The sequence below is a fragment of the Halichoeres trimaculatus genome, unplaced genomic scaffold, assembly GCF_033239565.1.
Source record: "Halichoeres trimaculatus isolate MK-OKI-2021-1 unplaced genomic scaffold, fHalTri1.1 fHalTri1_scaffold_13, whole genome shotgun sequence".
Taxonomy (NCBI): Eukaryota; Metazoa; Chordata; class Actinopteri; order Labriformes; family Labridae; genus Halichoeres; species Halichoeres trimaculatus.
This window is the reverse complement of record NW_027437191.1, coordinates 21,001,643-21,018,353: the sequence shown is the minus strand read 5'-3', so window position 1 is coordinate 21,018,353 and position 16,711 is coordinate 21,001,643. Positions and strand designations below refer to the sequence as shown.

General features: G+C 40.9%; 2 protein-coding genes across 5 annotated transcripts in view; one reads left to right on the top strand and one right to left on the bottom strand.

Annotated features, from left to right (window-relative positions):
• The window catches only part of LOC141801752 (disheveled-associated activator of morphogenesis 1-like), a 58,026-nt gene extending 45,482 nt beyond the window's left edge, over positions 1 to 12,544 (top strand). For 2 of the 3 annotated variants that reach the window (XM_074684989.1, XM_074684988.1), the window contains exons 6-26: positions 166 to 499; positions 605 to 715; positions 831 to 934; positions 1,223 to 1,289; positions 1,385 to 1,502; positions 2,289 to 2,427; positions 2,637 to 2,695; positions 2,793 to 2,980; positions 3,417 to 3,728; positions 3,809 to 3,916; positions 4,627 to 4,656; positions 4,925 to 5,022; positions 5,117 to 5,201; positions 7,208 to 7,314; positions 8,070 to 8,158; positions 8,300 to 8,468; positions 8,573 to 8,680; positions 8,771 to 8,831; positions 8,953 to 9,084; positions 10,164 to 10,334; positions 11,113 to 12,544. In XM_074684989.1, the coding sequence (XP_074541090.1) occupies positions 166 to 499; positions 605 to 715; positions 831 to 934; positions 1,223 to 1,289; positions 1,385 to 1,502; positions 2,289 to 2,427; positions 2,637 to 2,695; positions 2,793 to 2,980; positions 3,417 to 3,728; positions 3,809 to 3,916; positions 4,627 to 4,656; positions 4,925 to 5,022; positions 5,117 to 5,201; positions 7,208 to 7,314; positions 8,070 to 8,158; positions 8,300 to 8,468; positions 8,573 to 8,680; positions 8,771 to 8,831; positions 8,953 to 9,084; positions 10,164 to 10,334; positions 11,113 to 11,325 (2,803 nt within the window). In that variant the 3' untranslated portion in view covers positions 11,326 to 12,544. The remainder of the gene's footprint in view (positions 1 to 165; positions 500 to 604; positions 716 to 830; positions 935 to 1,222; positions 1,290 to 1,384; positions 1,503 to 2,288; positions 2,428 to 2,636; positions 2,696 to 2,792; positions 2,981 to 3,416; positions 3,729 to 3,808; positions 3,917 to 4,626; positions 4,657 to 4,924; positions 5,023 to 5,116; positions 5,202 to 7,207; positions 7,315 to 8,069; positions 8,159 to 8,299; positions 8,469 to 8,572; positions 8,681 to 8,770; positions 8,832 to 8,952; positions 9,085 to 10,163; positions 10,335 to 11,112) is intronic. The other variant, XM_074684990.1, reaches the window with a different exon arrangement.
• Positions 12,545 to 13,369: 825 nt separating this feature from the next.
• On the bottom strand, positions 13,370 to 16,597 carry l3hypdh (trans-L-3-hydroxyproline dehydratase). 2 transcript variants are annotated; one of them, XM_074685454.1, is made up of 6 exons: positions 16,535 to 16,597; positions 14,787 to 15,297; positions 14,548 to 14,717; positions 14,258 to 14,380; positions 14,030 to 14,167; positions 13,370 to 13,825 (listed from the first exon to the last, which is right to left on the bottom strand). In XM_074685454.1, exons 2-6 carry the CDS (start codon positions 15,262 to 15,264, stop codon positions 13,700 to 13,702), a joined length of 1,035 nt encoding a protein of 344 aa, XP_074541555.1. In that variant the 5' UTR covers positions 15,265 to 15,297; positions 16,535 to 16,597; the 3' UTR covers positions 13,370 to 13,699. The 2 variants fall into 2 exon arrangements, with proteins under 2 accessions (XP_074541555.1, XP_074541554.1); XM_074685453.1 differs by having other exon boundaries at positions 13,378 to 13,825; positions 16,518 to 16,594.
• Positions 16,598 to 16,711: the final 114 nt, after the last annotated feature.

Here is a 16,711-nt window from a genome sequence, read left to right as displayed (position 1 = left end):
AAAATTAAGTATCATGGGTCTGAGAGGCAGAAATATAATGTCCACATATGTGGACACTGGGTCTTAAGAGGTTAAGAATTATATTTCCTGTTGAAAATAGTACAACCACCAACACTCAAAATTGTCACTAACTAATATTCTTTCCTTTTGCTTTCCATTTTTCAGGTTTGTAACCCGTTTCATTGACCTGGACGGCCTCACTTGCATCCTTAATTTCCTGAAGAGCATGGACTACGAGACCACAGAGTCGCAGATCCACACGTCTCTGATCGGCTGCATCAAAGCTCTCATGAACAACTCACAGGGCCGCGCCCACGTCCTTTCCCACTCTGAGAGCATCAACATCATCGCTCAAAGCCTGGCCACAGAAAACATCAAGACTAAGGTGGCTGTGCTGGAGATCATGGGTGCTGTGTGTCTGGTCCCTGGTGGACACAAAAAGATCCTGGAGGCCATGCTGCACTACCAACGCTTTGCCTGCGAGAGGACAAGATTTCAGGTGGGGGGCAAGCCTAGAGCAAAGCTGTGGTTTAAAATCTTGTGCAGTAAAAAGCAACGTTGCGTGAAGATGTTTTAACACCTGTAATGACCTGTCGTTCCTCAGACGCTTATAAACGATCTGGACCGGAGTACAGGGCGGTACAGGGATGAGGTCAACCTGAAAACAGCCATCATGTCTTTTATTAATGCTGTGCTGAGTCAGGGGGCTGGAGAGGTGAGTTTTCTGCCTTGGACTTTTGTTTTAGCTTCACAAGGTCAGTGAAGAGACTTAGAAAAGTACTGTCTGCAACTTTTTTTCTGCTAATGTACTTTTATTTTTCTAAATGAAGACAAGTTTGGAGTTTCGTATCCATCTCCGATACGAGTTTCTCATGTTGGGGATCCAGCCTGTGATTGATAAACTGCGTTCTCATGAGAACTCCACATTAGACAGGTGAGATGAAACAACAAGAGAGATACCTTTTTTGATTAAATAAGCAGTTTGAAAAAAGCAAAGTGTGCAAGCCAGCTCAAAGACATGAACAGGAAACAAGCAACCTCAAATCTTCTCAGATATTTTATTCTTTCCAGCTCGTTAATTACGTCAAAGCTCTTAGATCAGGAATTTTCTGACTCACTGTAATTTCCTTCTACTCTCTAAAAAGATCTTTGTATATGTTTGACAAATAAGCACATCCTTACTTTTGCCAGCTGTCTCTTAAAACCGCTCTCTTCTTCTCAGGCATTTAGACTATTTTGAGATGCTGAGGAACGAGGACGAGCTGGCTTTGTCGAAACGTTTTGAGTCGGTAAGTCTGAAAAGATGGTTTATTAAAGTTGTTCTCCATGAATAATGAGCAAAACATAATCATAAAGATGTCTCACCATTTTCTTTTTTCTCCAGGTACATATAGACACCAAGAGTGCCAGCCAAGTTTTTGATCTCATACGCAAGAAGATGAACCACACTGATGCATACCCGCACTTTATGTCTGTCCTGCATCACTGTCTCCTTATGCCACGTGAGTGATTTTGAGGGCTCTTTTGGACAAATGCTGGTGATACTTAGCTCATGGAAGGCTCAAAACATGATAACAGTAATCAATGTGAGAAATAGCTATCTGTACATCCTGGTTTCTGGCCAAAAAGATAAGGCTGTCGGCTTCCTGGAGGCTCTGCCAGAAATTGGATAAGCACAGCCTCACTGTCAAAGCTCCACACACTCAAAGCCAGAAGCTGTTAGCGGACATAAAATGAAGCGCCTGATCCGAGTCAGACAGCTTTCCCTTGTTGTTTCACCTGGAAACAAAGAGCCACCGTATTGCTCCAGTAACACTCTTGTTTAGGGCTCACACACCTTTTCTGAGTGGCTTTTAAAAGAGTCTCTCAGTTATTCTCTGAGCCCACTGAGTGTAATTTACACTTCAGACAGATATGCAAGTGTTACATCTGGAGATAAGACAAACAGTGTGGGATGGTAGGACTAAAAATAAAACTGTTTATGACATAATGCTCGTACTAGGATACCTACAGAGAGGTATGGTGCACATATCATTTTTGGATCTAATCTGCATAACCACCTGCTCACTATGCTTATTATCTGGCTGCTAACAAAATACTTTAACAAAATGATGCTAAATGTTGATAAAGACACAATGTTTTAACATTTTTTTATCTCAATCAAACAGGAGTGATTAATCTTACTCTTGCCTCTGGTTTCTGAGATACTAATGAGAAGAATGGCTCTAATCACAGTGGTGAATAAATAAAACTCAGGCTAATGAACCTCTTCCTCTTCCTCTCCTCAGATAAGAGGAGCGGTAACACAGTGCAGTACTGGCTGCTGTTGGACCGCATCGTCCAGCAGATGGTCCTGCAGAATGACAAGGGCCACGACCCCGACGTCACGCCACTGGAGAACTTTAACGTGAAGAACGTCGTCCGGATGTGAGTCCCCTGATTATTCCCTAACACTCGCTGACACATGAATGAGTGCATGGAACAGATTACACAGCTGTCAGATTGAAGGAGATGTTTGTGTTTCCTGTGAGTTAAAAGGCCACATGTTTAACAGTGTTTGGCCCAAAAATAGTTTCTGAGAAAAGAGTTATTCATGCAGAAACTGTTGTTGATTATATGTGTGGCTTTTTCTGCAGGCTGGTCAATGAGAATGAGGTCAAACAGTGGAAAGAGCAGGCCGAGAAAATGAGGAAAGGTTTGTGTGACTGAAATACTCAACTTCAATGATTAAATGCGGTGGCCTGATTGTATTAAGAGCTAACTGAGGTGCATTCTTTGTCTTTTCATCACAGAGCACCACGAGTTGCAACAGAAGTTTGAGAAAAAGGAGCGTGAATGTGATGCAAAGACTCAAGAGAAGGAAGACATGATGCAGACGCTTAACAAGATGAAAGAGAAGTTGGAAAAGGAAAGCACCGAGCACAAGAATGTGAAACAGCAAGTGGCCGAACTGACTGTTCGACTGCACGAACTCAGCACTGTACGTTGTTACTTTATACCAGAGTTAAATGAAACCTCACTGACTGACTCCTTTAGATAAGATACATGGAGTCATGGACTTTGAAGTCTTTACTTGTAACAGCAAAACAGGTTGGATTTAATAGGATTTAAATGAAGCAATTACTCTGATAAAAAGGAGCAGCTCACGTGAGTAGTAAAATTTTAATTTTGCAGCACATTTTAATATTTAATAAGGCATAAGTGTTTAATAAAGTAGCAATGAAATACATCTTCAACAAATATCTAGCAAACAACATAAGAAATGATTTATTTGAAGCATGAAGCCACAAAAGTAATCTGGTACTGTTTCTGTCAACATGTTTCTGAGGACTGAGGAGTATTTTGAAGAATCTCCCTGCCCAGCTTTGTGCTAAGTGTTAAGGCCTCCTCTTCTCTATCCTCCTTTTCTCATCCAGCAGCGACAAGCAGCCGTTGTTCCAGGAGGCCCTCCCCTCACCCCCGGTCCTCCCGGTGGTCCCGTGCCCCCTCCACCCATGCCAGGCTTTGGAGGCATGGTCCCGCCTCCCCCACCACCTCCTGGAGGCATGATGCCTCCTCCGCCTCCCCCACCTCCTCCCCCTGGTGGTCCTCCTCCTCCTCCTGGACGTGCACCCATGGGAGGCATCCCTCCCCCTCCAGGAGCACCTTTAGGGCCCTCCCTGAAGAAGAAAAACATTCCCCAGCCAGCCAACCCGCTGAAGTCTTTCAACTGGTCCAAACTAGCTGAGGTGAGAACAGTCAGAAGCTGCGGGTGTATTGATTATTTTTTGTGTTACAAACATAAAAAGTTTCCTTCTCCCTGGCTCAGAATAAACTGGAAGGCACCGTGTGGATGGAGGTGGATGATGCCAAGGTTTTCAAAATCCTGGATCTGGAGGACATTGAAAAGACCTTCTCTGCCTATCAGAGACAGCAGGTACTGAAGAGGCGTGGTTCACTTGCCCTCTGGTGCCGGATAAAAGAGGGAGGGGGAAAAGGGATGGATGGGGCGGGCAGATGGCTGAGGATGCATCTTGTTTGCATTTTCTAAATCTGAAGGTAGAGGGGGACTTCTGTTAGATTTGGGAGTTGATTGATGCCAACATTTCATGCCTGGGTCATCTTCAACGTCTTTGATTTGCTGTTTTTGTGCCGTTGTTATTTTGCAACATATGATTGAAAATGCATGAGTGAGCTGCTCAGAGCTTAGAGCTCCTTTTAGAGACTAGTCTTCACAATCAGTAGTGTCTTCCATAGTTTCACTGGCATCTTGCCAAAGCTTGTTCTACAAAACACAAAGCATGTCCAACACGCATAATGAGATGTAACAATCGATTGAAAACTGATTCATTAGATGTGTAACACTACTAAATTTAGAAACTTGGATGGTTTACACGGAAACATGACGAATCTAAATCCAGACTCACTTGATGGATGTCTGATGTGCACAGCATGTGAAGTGCACACACTGATCAAATGAACACCCACTCATGTCCCACTTCATTACTGACGGATCGGACGCCATACGAATGCTGAATGAGCTTTTTGATTCATGTTGCTGTTTGTTTTTATGGGCTGCAATCACTTAACTGCTTCACTTATTCTAATGAGTGCTTACATCTTCCCTGCTTCCTGCCTGCGTTTTAGGACTTCTTTATGATCAATAACAGCAAACAGGTGAGTGCTTCTACAGAAGATACACTGTCTAAAAATGTCCCCTCCTCTGTTTATGTTAGACACCATGTTCTACTCTTATTCAACCTGCATTGAATACTTTCAGTTCAAAGTTATATTTCTTGACTTGTGTTTCATTTTTGCATGTTTGACTGTTTTTTTTTACCTAGACAATCTTTTAATCATATTTGTTATCCTCATATTTGTGTCTTTTAGTAACATTAAGTTATTCCATTACTGCTTTCTAATTTCTTCACCGCTCTGCTCACAGAAAGAGGCAGACGACGACACACTGGGCTCTAAGAAAGTCAAAGAACTTTCAGTCATTGATGGTCGACGAGCTCAAAACTGCAACATCCTTCTTTCCAGGTAGGTTCACCACAGCATCTCAAACACCCACGATATTTTCATGTTGGGATCGTCCTTGAATTGTGTGTTTGGCTTGTGTGTTTGTATGCTCCAGGCTGAAGCTTTCAAACGAGGAGATCAAGAAAGCCATCCTCACCATGGACGAACAGGAAGATCTCCCCAAGGACATGCTGGAGCAGGTGGGTCACACGGTCTCCATTCACACAGTGTGTGTGTGCTTACATGCACAAGATTAGCGTCTGCTTTTGTCCGTAAGCTGATTTCTTAAAAGTCACGTAAATAAGAAACCTTGTCACTGTGAGGGTGGGAGAGGATTTGAGGAGGCTTAAATCTGGTTAGAGATGAAAAGCAGTGGAAAGTGTCAAAGCTGCACAGATACAGATAGATGCAGGTGGTAAGGCCATAAAGAATACTTCAAGTTTCGAGCAGGCGTGCTTTGATGAGAGCCCTTATGACAGATTTAATTTCAGATATTGTTTGATGAAACTTGCTGCTGAAACACACTCTTTACATATTAACTAATCAAATGAGCTACATTTATGAATACTCGCCCACAAAACAGGTTTTACTGCATAACTTATTGTGTTAATACAATGAATAACTGGAAAATGTCAATCTAAAAAAAAAAAAAAAAAGGATAATATTTTACCCTTTCCCTGTGGCTTTTCATTGGGTGCTGCCATTTTTGTGTGACGTGAGAAGAAACAATCTCTCTGAAGTCAGGATAGATTTCTTTTCTCCCAATTTTCCAAGTTGGCTTTTCTACTTCAGTGGCCATTCAGTGCATTTTTTGTCAGAAGTAGGGCTGAACAATTACTCGAATTTAAACAGACATCACAGTGTAGTATAATGCAATTTGCAAATCGCGAAAACTGCAACTTAAAAAAAAAAAAAAAAACTAAGATGCATTTAAAAAGTGCACACATTTACATATTTCAGTGTTTGAGACAAAACTTTTATTTACATTTCTGTACTTTAGTTTGTGATTTGTTACTGATAAGAGATCAGTATGATTTTTATACATTTGATGTATATGTTCACACACTTCTTTTTCATTATATAAAAAAAGTGCATTGCACATGTTGACATATTTCAGTGGTTGAGCCAGAGATTTAGTCTCATTTACATTTCTGCTCTTTATTTTGTGTAAAATTCACTGATGAGAGGATTTATATTTATTTTTCAGATGATTGTTCTTACCAGGCTGGTTGTTCTGCAGTGCTTTGCTCCTTTCTCAGATTTTATTTAAGGAAAGAAATTATGATATTATTACACGTCTACAAGGCTTGAAGTTAAATCCATCAGTCATTATTCTACTGTGATTGTAACAAAAAAAATGCATGCTAAATCGCAATCGCAATATAGGTCCAAAAAATTGCAATTAGATTATTTTTCAAAATCGTTTAGCCCTAGTCAAAAGTTGGAAAGTCCCTACGTAAATTGTTTGGTACGCAGCGTTATAGTGAGTAGATCCTAATGATGCTATAGCTCAAAGAACCAAATGAACTTTTAAGAAGTGACTCAAAGTTTTTTTTCTTTATCACTTAACTGAGGTTACATATCTCATTAGTAACCCTAGTTCTTATTTGTCTTTTTATGGACAAAAATTGTTTCTGCATTGGAGAGGGACAGTAAAGATAAGCAAAGATTAAGTCCAGTTCACTTACAAACAATTCCAACAGGGTGATACAAGATCCTTTCATGAACACCTGGGATTTTATTTTGAATAACCACCTGCTCACTTTACATGGTCCTGCTTTTTACCCAGCTATTAACTAATAAAACTAACTGTTACCCAATATTTATTTAAAGAGGATTTTATTAATGTTTGACACAGTTAACAATAAATTAAAGAAAAAAAGAGACCCCCAGATTTCCATGGCTTTGGCGTTCTTGTCAGCTTACTTTTTAGTCAGATTAACCTTTAATCAAACATTTTTATTCACGTTAAAGTCTCAACATAAGCCTGCTTTACTTTGTCACAACTCAAACAAAACTTAAACTAAGCTGAGGTGACATGTGCAGGACTATTTTCTGTGGAGTGGTTTTCTATTTGTTTTCGCTTTAGGAATTATGGAATATGGGGTTTTCACCAGTCAGAATCAACTTATCCCAGCCAGATGATTAGTAATTAGCAATAAATGATAATATTTAGTTTAACAAGATTTTTTTTCTGTCTCTTCAGCTGCTGAAGTTTGTCCCTGAGAAAAGCGACGTGGATCTTCTGGAGGAGCACAAACATGAGCTGGACCGCATGGCGAAGCCTGACCGCTTCCTCTATGAGATGAGCAGGTACCTCACCATTAATCACTCTTATCTTTACTGTGTTTGTTATTTAAACATATAGTAACAGCTTCAGACCAGTGCAGCACTCTGCAGGTCAGACCTGCTGTTCAACAACAACCATTGTTTCCTCTTCCTGAAAGCAAACAAAATGACACATTGAGACAACACTCGATTGTGTGAATCATTACTTCCAAATCTTGTTGATGAATAAGGAGTTAGGAGCTGTCTTTCAGTTCTTTTTGCAGTTTGTCCTTTAAGATGAAAGGAACAAAAGACCACACTATGACTGGGACACTCACTGCTTGAATTTATTCATACAATAAACACAAGCAGCTAAGATCAGGAACTGACATCACTGCAGAGTAATGAGCGCAGACGCCTGTGTGCCAGTGAAACACCGAGTTGTAGAAAGACAACTTTGTTCTTTTGGACTTTCATAATTTACTGTCCTGTGCTGTTTCCTCCACCTCCTCGGAGTATAGAACGGACTGGAGGACAGATGTCACTGTGGCTTTCATTAGCCACAGAGTCAGTGCTTTATAAAAAGAAATAAAAAACACAGCCAAAAAAAGCTTCAGAGCCTCAACTGAAACTTGAAATGTCCCATTGAGCGAGCACAAAAGGCGGCTGGCTTTATTTTTCTAGAGCACAATGTCCATGTTTATGGCTTTTGTCTAAATGTGTGGATTTCCCTGTTTATAATTCTTATTTCTGGTCTGTTTTCATTCCTCTGTGACATGGTTTTTCCATCTCCCGTCCAGAATAAACCACTACCAGCAGAGGCTGCAGTCTCTGTACTTTAAGAAGAAGTTTGCTGAGAGGATCGCAGAGATCAAACCCAAAGTAGAAGGTGGGGGAATCATACACGTTTGTTCTTTTATTTGACTCTCAGTCCTGGTGAGATGCCAGTTATCTTGTTCTAAAAATAATCCAGTGAATCACCTTTTAATGACCTACAAACTTGACTGTTCTTTGTGTTGTCACGTTTCAGCTCTGACAAAAGCATCAAAGGATATTTTACACAGTAAAAACCTGAAGCAGCTGCTGGAGGTGGTGCTGGCCTTTGGTAACTTCATGAACAAAGGTCAGAGGGGGAACGCTTATGGCTTCAGGATGTCTTCACTCAACAAGATCGCTGATACCAAATCCAGTATTGACAAGTGAGATCAGTTTTCAAAGAGTCAGATGGAGTTTGGAAGACACAAAAGTCTGGTTTAAGAGATTGGATATAGTTCAAACCTGTGTGGTCATTTGCTCATTACAGAAACATCACTCTCCTGCACTACCTGATCACCATCCTGGAGAAGAAATACCCCAAAGTCCTGATGTTCCAGGAGGACCTGCAGAACATCTCTGAGGCAGCCAAAGTCAAGTACGGCCACCTGCAGCCTCACTAACCTCCCCCTTTGCTTTGAATTCATTCTTTGCATATTATATTCAAACACTTTTCTCTTTTTTTCAGCATGACTGAGCTGGAAAAAGATATCAACAACCTGCGAAGCGGCTTGAAAAGTGTGGAGAGTGTGAGTAGCAGAGCCATAAATACATAGAATGAATCACTCCTGCTGTTGCACTATATTTACATCCCGACTGCTGTCAGCGCTCCTTTCATCTTTTTCTCATCCTGGATCAATGTCACTATAGGAGCTGGATTACCAGAAGAAGAGACCCCAGGAGCTGGGAGATAAGTTTGTGTCTGTGGTGAGTCAGTTCATCACCGTGGCCAGCTTCAGCTTCTCTGACGTGGAGGACTCTCTTGCTGAGGCTAAGGAGCTGGTAAGCCTTTGCTGCTTCAACCGCGAGAGCACCACTGTCACTTTCTGTACACACACAAAGCTAGCAGTCCATTTCCTCTCTGCACAGCTGTTTCTACACTGCGTATTGACCTCAGCAGCAACCTTTAGAGGAAAGCTAACAGCGGGAGTGAAGTGTTTCAGCTTCCTGCCGCCGCATGGCCAGTGCTTTATTGGTTGGGCTGCTCGCTGCCATGTGTGCAGGTCAAAGGAGAAAGCAGGAAGAGAGGGGCGGGTATTATTTTACATCGTTCGGTCTGACTCAAATAGAACTTTTTTGTCAGTTCAGAAAAATAAATACTCAGTTCAAAGGTGTAAGCAGGAGATTTCAGCCTTTCTGGGAACTTTTGACATCTTAAAGTTGGATTCTTTCATCTGTTCTCATTTATTCTGCAAGATGGTGTAAATTTTTCCCCCATATTGTGCCTTTATGTGTCCTTTTTGCTCTAGTTTCTGTGAATCATTCACATACAGTGTCCTGCAGTCAAATATTTGAGTGTGTGTGCAGTGATCCGCCGAAGAAAACATGCTAACCCTGTTAACACTTCTTCAGTTGGGGCCCATGTGCGCACAAGTAAACTGTACAAGGATCCCAAGACATTAAAAAAATGTCCTTTGAGGGATAAAGGTGCTGTTGTTGAATGGTGGGAGGAGCTAGCTAGAATACCAATCAATGCATTCATGTTTATTGCACCTTCGCTCTTCACCTGATGGACTTTGCATGTAATGCACTGAGCAGAGTCTATATTCTCAGCATGATCTCACATCTGGATGTTCTCCACTTTAACGTACTGTGAAACTCCTCCACAAACACGCTGTCTTAATTTGGGCTCTGGCTCCAGTCTCCGGCCTCGCTGTAATCAGTAGCCGGTCAGATCTGGGTTAACACAGGCTTCAAAGCTCAAATACTGGTACCCTGTTCTTATTTCAAAGAGCTGGGACCTAATGAGTCTCCTGTAAATCCGTCACAGAGTGAGTAAAACATGGCCCTACTGTGTCCTGCTGTAAATCTAAACCCCTGCTCCCCGCCTGCGGTGCCCCCTTTCTCTGTGCTCCCCGCAGTTCCTCCGGGCAGTAAAGCACTTTGGCGAGGATGCCGGTAAGATGCAGCCAGATGAGTTCTTTGGCATCTTTGACCAGTTCCTGCAGTCGTTTGCTGAAGCTCAGCAGGAGAACGAGAACATGCGGAAACGCAAAGAGGAAGAGGAGCGCAGGGCCAAAATGGAAGCTCAGGTACGTGGTCGTTTCAAATATCAAATACTCAACATTAAGACATCCAAATATTTTAATTAAAGGTTTCTATCTCAAAAGCTTCATCAGCTAGCATTAAGAAATACATTTACATGAAGGGCAATAGTTGAATTTAAGTTATAAGTAGATTGATACTAGGGCTGGGACGTTATGTTATTCTCGTGATTCGTTTCTGTTACGATTTTTGGGGTGCCGATTTGATTTGAATTGTGATTCTTCGCTATGTATGATTTTTGCATTTTTTAGTTTGCTTTAACACAAGACCATGTGAAAAAGTCAAATGATGATGATGATGTCTACAGACTTTATCAGGAGCCATATTTTCCCATTAAATGCACATCACGTGAGTAAGAGAGACATTTCACCCTCTGCTGGAGAAAAGTGGTAACTTAGAATGAATCCAGTTTATAAACAAAAAGTGAAATTAAGAAAATGAATTTAAAAAAAAAGATGATTTTTTGACAAAGACTCACGATTTTGATATTTTCAAACAAAAAAAACACAAAACATTGATTTTCAATTTTTTTTCTCTTACTCCTATTTGATAACATTTTTATATTCATCTTTCAAAACAAAATACCAAAAAGCATCTACAAGTAATACTAAAGCTGGATAACGATCAGAGTTAGCATCAGTTGCACAGACAGGAGAGTGGCATCAACATTAGCATCCGTCTCCAGGCAAGAAAAGTAAAATCCAATCCTCTGGGTCAACAAAAGGAACATAATTTTGCATCTCATGTGTCTTTCTGTGTCTCCAGCTCAAAGAGCAGAGGGAGAGAGAGCGAAAAGCCCGGAAAGCAAAAGCAAATGGGGAAGACGACGGCGGCGAGTTTGACGACCTGGTGTCAGCGCTGCGGTCAGGCGAGGTCTTTGACAAGGACCTGTCCAAGATGAAACGCAACCGCAAGCGCTTCAACAACCAGGCCACAGACTCAAACAGAGAGCGACCAATCACAAAGCTCAACTTCTAAGCTGGGCTGAGGTCACCATCCTGATCCCTCCCTCCCCTCCTGCTCACCATAAGTCCCCCCTCTGGGTCAGATTGACATGCACATTCCTCTGCACCTCCCTCCATTCCCACCCAGCTCAGCTTCAGGGGTGCAGCGCCACACACAGCGCAACATGTTCAGACTCTTCATCCTCTAAGATTTTTGATGTTTATCCGAGCAAAAGCCAAAAGTTGTTATCTACGACCAAACAAGAGGATTAGTTGGGTCAGATGAGATGTTTCAGTAGCAGGATGAGGAGAGAAGTTTTCCTACGTGTGTAAGAGATGTTTGATAGGAACCGTTCTGTGCTGTTTTTTTTGTATGTCAGAATCTATGCACAAGATGAAATGTGCAGCTCGCAGACTCTCCTGGAGCTTGATCCAAACGGGAAGATGATTCCATGAAAAAACACAAGGGGCCATTTTGTACGAACTGATTCTATAGATCGAGACAGGAAGCTGAATTGTCCATAAGATCATTTTTGAAGAAATACTGAATCTGAACTTCCTGACGAAGCTGCCATTCTGACACAGTCGGGACCATGATGGGACTGAAATCCAACTTTGTTAGACAGGAGTGGTTTCATGTGCAGGAGACGCAGCGAAGGAGCAGAGTTTTCTTTCCTTTGTTTCATTATTGAGGTGCAGCTGTTATATATCTGATCACTGTTTGTTTCATTTGAGTTTTTTTTTCCCATGAAGAGCTGGCCTTAACTCTGTGGGTTTTCATTGTTGAGTAGGTACTCTTAAAGGCCTGGGCCTAACTTGCAATTTCTCAACAAGTGTGGACACTTATGTCATAGATGACATATATCTATATATAAGGATGCGTGCTTGTTTCACATGCACATATAAATCCATAATGACTATGCTAAATGCCATTAAAAAAAAACATACCCTATCAATGCAATACACCTGTTCTCCCGCTCTGAAGGAAGTGCCCTCCTTCATGTTTTTATTAAATAGATGAAATATGTTTTTCTTGCAATGGCTGGATTTACACTGCAAACTAAAAAAAAGAAAAAAAGTTTTTTAACATGTCCTCATGTGATGTTTTCAGTCTGTTTGAAAATATCACTCGTAGACAGTTACAGCCGTGTGAATCCATCCAGTGTCAAACACTTCCATCAGACTTTTGTAATTTAAATATTGCCTTCCATTGTACAATGACCTGATGAGAATAAATGAGATAAAAACTGTTATTTTTATCTGTGCTTCGACTTGTTTTAGCTGCAGAGGAGGTGAACCACCGCTGGGGTTCTTCATCGCAACAAGTAGGCTTTGAGATAAATTAGATTTCCTACTGAAATACTGACAGCTGGTCTTTTTGCTCCACCTAGTGGACAATAACAAAACACTCTCTTACTGCCACCATAAGATATGAGCCAAGCCTCTGTTGACAGGTTTGTTCAAGCCCGAAATGTAACAAAGACCCAGAATTTAAAAAAAAAAGAAAATGTAATAAAATTAGACAAAATGCTGACACTTAAATGTGATCACTTTTTATTAAATTTGAGGTTTTATTACATTTCTTATTACATTTTGGGTCGTTGTTACAAATCAGGTTCTACCAAGGCTCCCGCTCATATTTAATAGACGTAATGTTAAATTTTCCCTTTGGCTTTTACTTTTTAAATTAAGAACAAGCAGATTAGAGCTGGAGTAAAAATTGATCTATTATCACATCATCATCCTGATTCATTAAATAATTACAGCTCTGTGCTGTTTGATTCACTGTCTCATTACACCCCCACTCTTTATCACTGAAAGGTAAAATTTCTTGAACTCATGGATATTGTTAGACATCATAACATAAATGTCTTGCAATTTACCAACTATTGCAGAATAGCTGCTTCATCAGGGTTATCACTATAGTGGACAGTGAATTTGTTTACTTATTTTTTTTATTTAACCTTTATTTAACCAGGAAAACCTCATTAAATAAAGGTAAAAAGAAAAACACTTCACTGTCCACTAAAGTGAAAACCCTGATGAAGCAGCCATTCTGCAATAATTGTTACATTGCAAGACATTGAATCTGCTAACATATAAGTTATCCTGTGATTCCCACTCACAAATCTGGTGACTGAACATCTTTGACTCTCAAAGATTAACTGAAAACCACTTTTTCATGTAACGATGCAGAAAACACAGCCCTTCTAAAACTTGTTCTTTTATAATCCAATATTTGAATTAAAGAGAACACAATGAAATTAACATGCATAATCTTATGTTTACTTCTCCGGCCATGTTAAAATAAAGATGGAACACCATGTTAAATCTTTTATTATCAGCCAAAACTTCTACTTGAGAAATGTCCAGTTGCTCTTGTGTGTGTATGAACAGGTGAATGAGGCTTATTTCAGAAGGAAACCTTTTGTCAGTTTGTCCTCAGGTTCCTGCACAAAGCGTGACACTCCTGTGTAAAATGCTCTGCCGGAAACTTCCACCACGACAGCCTTGAAGTCTCCACACTTTGTCTCCTAAACAGAAACACAGAAACACACAGATTTAGGCAAGATGTTTCTGTCACTTCAACTTCTGTTCTGCTATATTTTGTGATTGTTTGTGTGTGTGATATTATGAAAAAAATGCAGACTCCAAAAAACAAAAGGAGAGGGTGAAAAAGAACTACAAAAATATTACAAAACAACTACAAAGACAAAAAAGCAACTCCAATATGTTACCTCTACAGCTCTCCCTGTGAACTGGGATCCAGTGGCTCCACTCTGAAACGTCCTGGTCTGATTCAGCTGGATCAGACCTTTGTGGTACTGAAGAGCCACTCGAGCAGTGACACCAGAACCAGTGGGGCTCCGATCCACCTGACAACACATTCAGACCAGTTACAGATAACAGAAAACATTACAAACCAGAAAATAGATGAGACAGACACTGTTTCTATCTTGAGAGACCTGTGCTTCGGCAAAGACGCAGATATTTGCTGTGGGATCAGGGGAATAATCATCTTTGCCATCTGTGAGGATGGTGCCATAGAGGAAGGCCAGATCAGCGCTGGTAGGATGATACAACTTCACCTGAAAGAGACCCCCAAAACAGCTGATTAAACCTAAAATGGACACAAGAAATTTAACCAAATTTATGTGTGTGGAGAATTTTTTAAATGTAAATTTTCTGTTGTCTTTGTTGACTACTTTCTGGGAGCTCTGCGGCAGTGCAGACTGATTCACACTGTACCACTTACTTGGGCTTTGACAGCATTCGTCACCGCCGTGGCTGCATCTACCAGGTCTCGAGTCCTGGACTTGTTCACATCAAGGCCAAACCTCTCGGCGTCTATGAAGGCGTAGAAAGCTCCTCCGTAGCTGATGTCCACCATCACCTCACCAAACCCTTCTACCGTCACTGTGACATCTGGTGAGAAGCAGCTGAGTCAGCCCTGTGGTCTGTTAGAACAGATAGAATCAGTCTGCAGTCTCCTACCTGTGGCAAACGCAAACGCAGGCACACTGAGAAACCTCACCCCTCCTGTTTTACCACCAGAGTAACCCACGAATGCCTTCACCAGTCCACAGGGGCAGTGGATGTTCACCTGCGTCTCTGGGGACTGCGGTTCTTTTACCAGTTTGTAGTCCACGGCGAAGCGTCCCAGGGCGATGACGGCATGTCCACACATGGTGCTGTACCCCTCATTGTGCATGAACAGAACCCCCAGATCAGCTTCAGGCAGCTCGCTGTCCACAATCAGAGCTCCGTACATGTCGTAGTGACCCCGCGGCTCAAACATCAACACCTTCCTCAGGTGGTCCAGGTGTTCCCGGACGTAACGCCGCTTGGCGAGCACACAGTCACCTTTGACCTCTGGGTAGCCGCTGAGGATGATCCGTAAAGGTTCTCCTCCAGTGTGCATGTCGACCACAGAGAGCTCGTCTCCCTCATGAGGAGGAAGCTGCATTTCCATTGTAGTTCTAATCTTAATAAAATATCCTGTAATCTGAAAAAGAAATCTCTAAAAATTCTGGATTTACAATTTTTCATTCAATACAGTTTTATCTGACTTATGGTTGTAGATAACATTCTGATAGCTCAGTAAATGAACACCATTAGATTTATAAAGTCCAGTATAATGCTTTGTGAAAAAAATTACACCATACCTGAGGAATGTAGTCTTCTGTAATTCTCTTATTGATTGGAAAACAATTAATTTACTACAGCTCTTAAAGGGGGGGTTTAAGTTTTCCCATATCTTAAACATGGATAGAAAGTCATCATACTGAATGTCCAAACTAAACTTGGTCTACATGTTCATATTTTGTCAAAGTCCTCGACTGCTCATATTGGTCCTTTAAAAAAAAAATGGTTCATGTCATGTTGAGGGTGGACCTCAATCACCAGGTGGCCCATAGCTCTGCCTCTACAGGCCTCCAGAGGGCTGGCCAATCAGAGGAAAGGGGGTTGTTGGAACAGTGAAACGTTTCAGGCAAAGGCTAAAAGAAGAGTTTTCTAACACAACAGTGTGAGAAAACTAGAGATTTTTATAGATGTAAATCATGTAGAGGTACCACAGGGTATACGAGGGACAGTATGGAGCTTAAAGAAAAGCACAGCACCCCCTCTTTAAATAATAAATTCATCAATAATACCAGCTACTGGAACAGGGTAACATATATTTACTTACTGACTTACTATATTAATCAAAATAAGGTTTACATTTCTTTTTTTGTCATGAATTGAAAGTAAATACTTTTAATGCACCATTAGATTCTATCAAGTGGGTTTTACAAAGAAATAGTCTGTCATTAACAGAAAAAAATCTAATTCATGATTTTCAAAAAATAACCTTACACTTACTGGAAAATATCAAATTGTAAACATGATTTTTTAAATTTTTTAAATTTTATTTTTTGTCTTATCTTTACAATTCATCAGCGCAAAAACCAGTATTGACCTCATGGACTTTGTATAGGTTTAAAAATTACGATAACTGGGCAAGGGAAAATATGTTCAATAATTCCAGTAAAAAAAAATAGCATTATATCCTTCTGAGGGAAACACTTAACCACTTGTTACCATATATTGTCATACTTTGTGGTCTTAAGTAGGAATAAGCTGCAGAAGGAGAGAAAGTGTCAGAGCGGAAATTTGTGAAAGTGAAAGGATGTAATAGACAAGGCCGAGAGAACAGTATGCATGCAGGAGCATTTCGATGTTTACCTGAATGAATGTCTTACTTCGTTTCTTTTCTAACTTTTGCAGCCGTTTGTACTTTGATCAGAAGCCTCTGCGCATGCGTGTTTATATTTGCAGAAACACGGAACCAACACACGTGCGCCACCTCGTGGTCTGGAGGGCTCGTTTGGCCAAGATACAGAATTTTTTTTTTCTACTGAAAATGCAGTTTAAAACTC